The sequence below is a fragment of the Chiloscyllium plagiosum genome, chromosome 4 (assembly GCF_004010195.1).
Source record: "Chiloscyllium plagiosum isolate BGI_BamShark_2017 chromosome 4, ASM401019v2, whole genome shotgun sequence".
In the NCBI taxonomy this organism is placed as follows: domain Eukaryota; kingdom Metazoa; phylum Chordata; class Chondrichthyes; order Orectolobiformes; family Hemiscylliidae; genus Chiloscyllium; species Chiloscyllium plagiosum.
The window spans coordinates 57,090,252-57,100,360 of NC_057713.1; the positions used below are offsets into that span (position 1 = coordinate 57,090,252).

Here is a 10,109-nt window from a genome sequence, read left to right on the forward strand (position 1 = left end):
AAGCTGATAAAACATTGATCGCTGCCATTCTGCCTTCTTGGTGAATGTAACCAAATTAGAGTAAGAAGTAGCAATTTTATAATATTTATTGTATGCATTTGTTAGTCCCAGTAATTTATGAATTTTGTAAGATTTATGCAATTTTAATGAGAAGGCATTCCCCCTCTTTCTGATGACTTTCTGAAACAGATAGCCAAAATCTTGAAGAACAAGAAAGAGAAAAGCGACGCCAAGTAATTGAAAAGTTTCAGAAAGCACCATTTGAGGAGATTGCAGCTCAGTGTGAATCCAAGGTGAGACCAAATGTCTCTCGCAATGTACTGTTTTGCTTAACATTAACAGAAGCAATTTGTAGTTTTTTATTAGGTCAGAAAATGCTACATTTTCCTCAAAAGAAAGCATTGTTGCATTTTTCTTTTTCCCTGGGGGTGGTGGAGAGATATGAAGATATTTTCTTTTTGCTAAGATACCAGTTATTAAACTAGAATAATGTATGTTTATGAGGGATTTTTTTTTGTAATGGTGCACACTGAACTAATAACACAGATTTGAAATAGTACGATCAGGTTTTAATTGCTATCCGAGCCCAAAGGATCATTATATTTTTAAATTGTTATCAGTAGTGAAAGAAACTTTAGAATGTGCACTAAAGTCATCTTCTGCCTTATTACTCAGCATTATTTCATATTACAGGCAGTGAAGTTCCTTAAACAACATGATTGTGTAAAATTCCAAGAAAGTTGGCTTACTTAAAAAGCAGGACTAATTGAAAAGATATTGTAATTTTATTGCAGACTAAAATCATTGTTTGTGTTGAGACTTGTTGAGAAAAATAAAGAGATTTATTTCTTTTTCCAGTCAAACCTGCTCCATGACAAACTTACAGAGATATTTGAACTAACAATAAGGTAAGTTAATTATTGAGCAAGAATTTCAAATTGAATTATTAACTTCCTAACAGTCTATATGATGTCCTGCAAACTTTTTTAAAAACTTAATTACTGCTAAACAATAAAAATACATTTTACTTCAATATTGTACAGGATTTAATTTTTATCCCAAAGCTATAGGAAGGTATGATGGTATGAAAGATAAATTGTCTGCGATATACTAGGAATTTCATTAGAACACATGACACTGGATCAGTATTCTTTAATATTTAAAGAATGAATCCATGCAATGCAACAGTTATAAATTCCTTTCGGCAAAAGAGCACAGTAGCAAAAGTGGCCCATCAATGACTAACAAAAGAAATTAAGGATTGTATTTCATCTAACAAGGAGTTAGTTTAATAAGTTGTAAGCCGAAGAACAGTTTAGAAATTGGCAGAGGAAGACCAAAAGGTTCATTAGACGGGGCAAATAGATTACAAGAGTAAATTTGTAAGAACATAAATTTCTATAAGTGCATTAAAAAGTGATTAACAAAGACAAAAATAGCCCCCTTACAGATTGAAGCAAATGAATTGGTGATAGAGAACGTGGAAATGGCTTTAAAGTCACAGGAGTCACAAAGTCATACTGCATGGAAAGAGACTTTTTGGTCCAACTAGTCCACGCCAACCATGTTCCCAAACTAAACTAATCCCACTTGCCTGCATTTGGCCCATATCTCTCCAAACCTTTGCTATTCAGGTACTTGTCCAAATGTCTTTTAAATGTTGTACCTGTACCTGCATCCACCACTTCCTCTGGCAGTTCATTCCACATATGAACCACCCTCTGTATGAAAAGGTTGCTTCTCAGATCCTTTTTAAATCTTCTTCCTCCCACTTTAAAAATATGCCCTCTAGTTTTGAACTCCCCTACCCTAGGGAAGAGACCTTTGCTATTCACCTTATCTATGCCCCTCATGATTTTATAAACCTCTATAAGGTCACCCCTCAACCTCTTACACTCCAGTGAAAAGCGTACCAGCCATTAAGAGGTACCATAGAATTACAGATTTATGACAGCACAGAAAGAGGCTAATAAGACCATCATATGTGGCTGACTCTGGAGTTTTGTCTTAATGAAGAAAACATAACTTACCAGAAATGCTTGGTTAGTTAGATGATGTTAGGAAGGAAGAATTGAAAAATATTAGTATTAGTTAAGAAAGAAAAATGCTAGAGGAATTAATGAGACTGAAGGCTGACAAATCCCCAGGTTCTGATAACCTATATGCCAAGTATTGAAGGAGGTGACTGTGAGAAAGTGAATATATTAGTTGACATCATCCAAAATTCTGTAGACTCTGGAAATTCCAGCAAATAGGAGGATGACAAATCTAATCTGCTGTTTTTAATAAAACAAAAGTGCAGTTGGAGAAAACAGAAGTTGCAGACCTGAAGTTAGCCTAGCATCAGTAGCAAAGAAAATGCTGAAGTATGTTATAAAGGATGTTCTAATTTCAGTCAGTTGGGGAGTGCTGTGCTGAAGACTTTGGCAGGTACTGATTGCAGTATGACAACTTTCTGGTTGACACAGTTGCTGAGTCTTCCGTTCTTTGACAACTTGATCATTACTTCGAATCATCTGGGACATTCTCCACTGTTCATTGGGCAAGTCTGAGTTCTGTTACTGATGTATTCTTGACATGTTTCAGCAATTCTGCTGTATTTCTTTGAGATCCCAAGTGCCTTGAAGTTCTCAGATTCTTGATACCTCAGTGGGCCTATTGCTCAGACAGAAGTATTAAACTCTGATATGCAATTGAAGCTGAGCTGGTTTCAGGTCTTCCAAACATGTTCTATCTGTCTTGCCTCCTGCTGCTTGTCATGCTGTTAACAATGGGTTTAGTTTTGGGGAAGTCTTCTTCATGTGAACATTCAAAAAATGGCATTGAAGTCTTCAGATAATTGCCTAAACAAGATTGATGATATGTGTATCAATAGCAGAACAAGATGTCTGGACCAGTTGAGGTGCCAAAATGGGATTGGCCCACTACCTCGCATTAAGCCAGATCTACCTGAAATTGAAAAAGCTACTGACCAAAAAGTCACAACAGCCATCTGAAATGGTGAAGCTGAAGGTTCTGGACATGTTGGATAGTTTCCACCTAGCCTTCAATGAAGGTAGACAACATTTGAGGAGCAGAGAAATTGTCAAAAAAGAGATTGAGGATAGTGCAGATGCCACCATTGGGTAGGGCAGAGGAAACACAAAGAACAATGGATCACTGACCCAACTTAAAAACTGGTGCTGAAATCAAGTGTGGCAGAGCAAGCGATTCCATGAAAACGACATTAAGCAAAGATTAGAAGACAATGAAATGTGCAGAAAAAAATACAGGCAATCCTGAAGAAATTCAGCAAGTCTGGAAGCATCCTTCGAAAATATTGAGTCCAAAGTGACTCTCTTCTGGGAAGACCTGCTGAGTTTCTCCATGTCTCTGTTTGTTTCAGATTTCAATCAGCTGCAGTATTTTGACTTTATTTTAGATGTGCAGAAGACTACATATATCCATGCAAAACAGCTAGCTACACTAAACAAACAAGGAGAGAGTTAAAATACAGGGTACAAGCTGAGATTTCAAAGTTAAGATTATCTAATATGCTGGTCCGATCAGATTTGGATGACTGTCAAAACTGTAAAAATAGTTATGCTTCAGAAAATACATTGATATTTAAGGAAGTCAGATTGCAAATGTAAACAGGATTAGTGAATACAAAATAAAGAAGATTAAAGAAGCTTAATCTATAGAAATGAGTTTAAGTGAGCAACCTATCAATGTTTGACTTTCATGTAAGTCAAGGTAAAGATGAAAAAATATCAGTGGAAGAAATCAGTTGGCCAGTGTTGTAGATTCAGATTTGTGAGGAATATCTAATACTGTTGATTTTAAACTGGATGAGTTTGTGTACTAGCAAGATCATCCATATTGAGCTAAATGACCTTTTGCCATACGTTTACTTGTTATATCTATCCTTATGGTGAATATTTGAAAGCATGTTAGTTTTGAAATGAGCAGCATTTATGGCCAATGTTAAATATTCCTGTCAGTCATTGACAGTGATCTATTTAACCTTGGACTACTTGGTTAAGGTGGTTTTCAATTCAGTCAGCAGTTCTTCAATTTCTGTTCTTTTGGTTCTTTGGTGTATGATCACAATACAAAATATGCATAATTTATGTTAGTTTCCAGATGTGTTGAATACATCTGCTAAGCGAAGATTACTTTGATTTTAAATAGTTCCTATCCTGAAGAAATGTCGTGCGGAATTTTGTTTTAAAAATTGAACAGGATCTATATGTGACAAGACACTTGGTACTCAACTGATCCATCCATGTATTAATGAAAGGCAAATTTTGATTGCTTTCAGCAAGAGGTGTTTCTTTCAAATGGTCAACATGTGCAATAAACTGTTTTGTAGGATAGTCTAGGACAAAATTATGTGAAATTATTTGAGGCACAGTTGTATAATGTGTTAAGGAATAAGTTCTTCCAAATGATTAAAGTAGACTAAATGAATTCCCCACTTTACAAAGAATTCAGAGCAGAAAACTAGTATAAATATATTTATATTTATAAAAATATAGTTGACAGAGTATAAGTATATGCAAAAATATAAAATGCTTACAGTTACTCCTTTTATATATAAGACAGTTCAAAGCGTGTAGTCCTTGATCTCTGAGTAAAACAATTTAATCTGGAAAATAATTCTCTCTTTTTAAAAGACCAGATCATCGTATAAGATTCAATAGAACTTTATTGTTCTTCTGACCCATTTATTTTCTACATTTGCTAACTGGAAAAATGCAGAATAGTGACTTAAGCTGGATAAAATAGGATTGCACTTCACTGAAACGGTGAACCATAAGAAACTCAAAAAAGACGTCTGGAGTTAGGTGGGGGTATCGGTGAAACCGAAGAAACTGATCATTTTCAGGAATAGAGACAGCATTTGCTGGACATAATCAGCAGGTCTGATAATATCTCTGAAGAGGAAATAGAGTTGATATTTTTGTTGGCCACCCTTCATGTTCAGTTGTAGTTCTGGAGTTTCTGCCAGAATGGTCATGAAGTCATCAGTGATGTATCTCCTGGATATGATAATTTTATTGTTTTGTTCTGAATAATTTTTGGTCAGTTTCTTTAGCATTGAAAACATTGCTTGTTCTTTACCCAGAGCACTGCTGCCTCACAGCACAGATACCCGGGTTCAATTTCCACCTCAGGCAACACTCTGTGTGGAGTTTGCACATTCTCCCCATGTCTGTGTGGGTTTCCTCCGGGCGCTCCGGTTTCCTCCCACAATCCAAAAATATGCAGGTTAGGTGAATTGGCCATGCTAAATTGCTTGTAGTGTTAGGTGAAGGGGTAAATGTAGGGGAATGGGTCCGGGTGGGTTGCGCTTCGGTGGGTCAGTGTGGACTTGTTGGGCCGAAGGGCCTGTTTCCACACTGTAAGTAATCAAATCTAAATTATTTGTGAATAGCTTCATATAAGCTGGGTTATTAAAAATTGTCATCTCATGTTCTAAAAATTGCTTGTCTTGAATATTGTGAAAGAATTTCAAAACCTAACTTAGATTTCTCTCTAGCAGGCCACCTCCAAGCCCTTCAGGATCCATGAGTGTTGCAGCTGGCCATGTACAATACCATTCCATTCCAGTCTACGAAATGAAATTTCCAGACCTATGTGTTTATTAGCCACTGTTTTGGCCATCACAAGGTGACAGATAATGAAGCATATGTCATTTCGAAGATCAAAACGCCTACGGGAGGACATTAAGTTTTCCACTGATTACGTTATGTCTCAGAAGAGTGTTCAAGTGGATCAATTTCTCTAAATCAGTTGAACCATGTTAGGGCTAGTTGAACTGAAGTTCACTGTGATATATAGTCCTTGGTGTATAGAATATGTTAGGGTGTCAGTATCATGTAGTGCAAGAATTCATTTGAAAGTTTACTATTTTTTTGAAGGGATAAATTATATAAAGTTCATGCCTTGCAAGAGGTCCAACAGACGAGTAGTGATTGTTAATATTGCAAGAGCAATTAAGAACAAATCTATGCATGGCATTTGTTTTTCATTCAAGAAATAGGAATATCACAAAAGATTGGACCTTATCAATGCAAATGAACGAGCTTAAATTTTTATCTATCACATTCCTGTTAACTAGAATTATTTTTAGTGAATTTTGTAATTTTTCTTCAGCATTCCAATCTTGCCTCATTTAAAAAAAACTTGTTTCTCAATTTAATCCTGCACATGAAAGTTAAATAGGTTTATAAACTTTTGTTTTACTGCCTAGGAAATTTACCTCAATTGCTGATTTTCAGATGCTACACCATGAGGTCTGTTCATACTGACAGTATAAAATATGCCTACGGTAATATTTGAAGAATTGTTTTGGATTATTAAGCAGCAAAATGTCATGACTTTAGCATAACTCAATTGGCCTGAAGAATCAGTAGGCCCATTTCCACTTTCCATAGGAAAACCAAATGGCAATTCAACTCCGCTGACTGTGTCTGTTTCATGACAGAAATTTATACCAATACTTCACTTTCAATAAGTTGGAATGTAAATGTTGTCGTTCTTATAATTTTGAATTTGCTGTGAAAATAGCTTTTATATGCTCATTTAGGCAATGACATCTTGCTGGCAATTTTCTCCTTCCACCCCATTAAATATTAGGAGTTTTCAATTCCATGCAACTTTCCTCATCAAGAGTAATGACTGAGGTTCTGCTTCCAGTCCATCACAAATCCACAAAGCAGCTAGAAAATACACAAATATCAGCTGCTGTGATAGATCACTGAGTTCCCTACCTAAGCTGTGGATCAGATCTCTTGTCCTAACAATGTGCTGTGCGCACCGTATTGTTTTGTTTAACTATTCAGTCTTGTCATTAAGAAATTCAGATGAAAATTGGACATCCATAAAAATGGTAACTAGATTTCTAATAATTGCTAAGTATTTTGCACTGTAACATTGAACCAAAGGACTTTTTTAAAAAAAAATCAGTTCTACACATTTTAGATTTCACCTGCTCTGAAATCATGCACAAGTAAGGATTTCATGTGACTTCTCAAAATAATACCAGCTGAAAACATAATTGTTATCTCAACTGCAGATGAAAATGATCAAAAATTTGTAAAACAATCAAGTGTTTAAAACAGTTTGTGTATGCTTTAATAATTGCAAGATTGTATGATATAGGCAGGAAATCCTGTCATATTTAAAAATGCACAGGCATCTTTGATTTTAAGCATGCCTCTTGGCTGCTTATCTTTTTGATATTTTCTTTTTGAAATGAGATTTCTAAATTCACTGTTTCAAATTGGCTAAGTAGAAATACTCAGCACCTCTGGAAATTCTACACACCGGTTCAATCTGAACAAGGTTGTAATTAAGCATTAAGGTGTGGAAGTTAACTTGTGGATGAAAATCTATGTAATAAATCTGCCTTTCTATTAAATTAATGACAAGGAATTTAAATGTCGTTAAATACTAGCAATAGCAGACAAACCGGTTACCATCCTTTTTGGATCCTCTATAAAATGTTCTCATCAACATTTTCAAGCAATTATTGTTGAATAGTATTATTTGTATTTGTTTTTAAATATTTCTGATCTGGTTTATTTTTTGTCATTATCATCAGATTAGACAATCTCTGCACTTTAATTTGATTTTGTTCAACTTCGAGTAGTTTTGTATGTTCAAACAGTTCAAAACTTCATATGCATTTTAAAATAATGTGCAAGGCACTATCCAGTTTTAACCTAACTTCAATTAATGTTAACAGTGCTGTATTATGAGAAAATTGCATTGGACAAATCTTCATTTGTGACATGTAACTTTTAAACCAAATATTAGCAAATTCCAAATGTTATACTGAAAGTTAGTCTTCTATGGACCGGAATGTTGATGCGATTAGCAGTTTGTTTGGATTGGTAAAAGTCATACGATTTAATTCATTGAATGTTTTGACTTTATTGAGCACTTTTTAAATAACCATTTGCTGTCCTTAAGACCAGGCTTTTTTTGTACATGTATAAGTTAGTGATTGCTGTGTTACATTAGCACAACATTTCCCATAAATTCTATGTTGTGATGTGTTTATTATGCTGCGACATGTCAAAGCTAGTTTGCTTCCAAGCATAGCTTCAGCTATGACCAGATGTGCGTAGATGATGTTTGTTGGCAGTTATGTAAATCTTAGAAATGTGGAGTATGGTATTTTCAGAATGAACTCCATGTGAAACATCTTTTTTTTTTGTCTGCAGTAATTTGGCTACTGTGTACAGTTCTGTCTTTATCAGCCTTCAGATTTTTTTTAAAATGTGAAATGTATGGTGCACATGTGTAAGGGCAAAATAAATATCTTCACTGTTAAATGCTTTTGTTTATTTATCTCAAACCAATAAAAATGTAGATATTTATGGAGATAATGCACCTTTAATGTTCAGCGTATTTTTATTCATGTATTTATGATGCAGATATGCAAGTGAACTACAAAATGCCTGATGCTAAACCTTCCTTTATATATTCTCGAATTAGAGTAAACTTTAGAAATTATACAGTAGCACGTTTCCATATCAGTTGATAAGCACATTGCACTTCCATTTTCTTCCTCCATTCTCCTCTTCAGGCTAACCTCAGCCGGTCTCCTGCCTAAACATCCAAACAAATTGGAGAGTATGTCTAATCCTCTGAACATGCAAATTGCAATGCTGGAGAAACTTGACAGGTCTGGCAGCATCTACCAAGAGAGAGAAACAGAGTTAACGTTTTAAGTCCAGTAAGACTTTTCTTCAGAACTGAAAAGGGTTTGGGAAATGTTGGGGAGAGTGGGTGAAGGTAAAGAAAGTCCGAAAACAGGTGAAGTGGTATTGCTTGAATTTGCATTGTGCTTTATTGGAACATTATGTCCTGGTTAGAGGCATTGGGGGGGGGGGGGGGGGTTAACAGAGAACCAGGTTTTCAAAAAAATATGGTTAGAAATAAGAAACCCATTTGGAGTGAAGTGTAGACTCTGCAAGTTATTGAAATTGAATAGTTGAAGTTTAGTTTAGTTGTAGGATCTCTTCTTTTCACTCAGTGATCTGAATGTTGATCGAAAGGCGGTAATGAACATGTTCAAATAGATAGTAAAGCTAGTAGTATCAATTAATCCTTTAAAAGTCCAATTCAATACATGTAGAAATATTGATGAGATGAAATGTGATATCTCAGTGTGTCATATGTTTTGGTGAAAGTAGTTATATTTTGAATAGGAGTAAACTTGAAAAAGCTGATGGATTGGGGAGTTTGTGAATTCAGAGGACAAAAAAAGCCAGCATTTTTATTTTAAAACCTCTCAATGTCCTTACTGAACTAAGACAACTGAGAGGGTGCATGATTCATTCGGACTGCCTGACCCAAGGAAAAACAAATGCAAAAATGCTAAATATTTTTCCAATAGAATAATGCAGATTAAGGAGCAATAAAATAAAGGTGTTTGAAATTGAGAAGGTCAACAGCAGCAAAACTTTACATTTATTGAAGGATTGAAAGAGAGATGTAGATGCAAAATTATTTGTAAAAGATTAACAACAATGATAAAAGCTAGTGAGATGTGAGACAATAGTTCACTTCCAGGGTTAGTGATTGAAGTGGAAATTATGCAAATATTTAAGATTAAATTGGATGAGAAACAAGAGACTGAATACATCTCTAACTTAGTGAGATAAGAATATAATTGGGTATTCACATGGTAGGTGAATGCTGACATAAGCTGGTTGAGCTGAATGACCAGTTTCCGAATTCTAGCTCCTGTGTAAGGTGGTAGCATGGAATAACGTGAGGGTGCAGTATTATAATGATGTTTTACAGAATCACAGAATTGTTATGGTGCAGAAGCAGGCCAATTGGTCCTTCATGCCTGGATTGATTCTATTACCTATATCCCTGCACCATCACCGTTTCTGTCTAAATAATCATTCAATGCCATAGAGTCAGAGATGTACAGCATGGAAAGAGACCCTTCGGTCCAACCCGTCCATGCCGACCAGATATCCCAACCCAATCTAGTCCCACCTGCCAGCACCCGGCCCATATCCCTCCAAACCCTTCCTATTCATATACCCATCCAAATGCCTCTTAAGTGTTGCAATTGTACCAGCCTCCACCACATCCTC

The 10,109-nt window shown here is 35.5% G+C and overlaps 1 protein-coding gene across 3 annotated transcripts in view; it reads left to right on the forward strand.

Annotated features, from left to right (window-relative positions):
- efr3a (EFR3 homolog A (S. cerevisiae)) overlaps nt 1-8,385 on the forward strand; it is a 139,235-nt gene extending 130,850 nt beyond the window's left edge. For 2 of the 3 annotated variants that reach the window (XM_043688260.1, XM_043688261.1), the window contains 3 exons: nt 190-293; nt 859-908; nt 5,525-8,385. In XM_043688260.1, coding sequence (XP_043544195.1) covers nt 190-293; nt 859-908; nt 5,525-5,633 — 263 coding nt within the window. In that variant the 3' untranslated portion in view covers nt 5,634-8,385. The remainder of the gene's footprint in view (nt 1-189; nt 294-858; nt 909-5,524) is intronic. The other variant, XM_043688262.1, reaches the window with a different exon arrangement.
- The last annotated feature ends 1,724 nt before the right edge of the window (nt 8,386-10,109 follow it).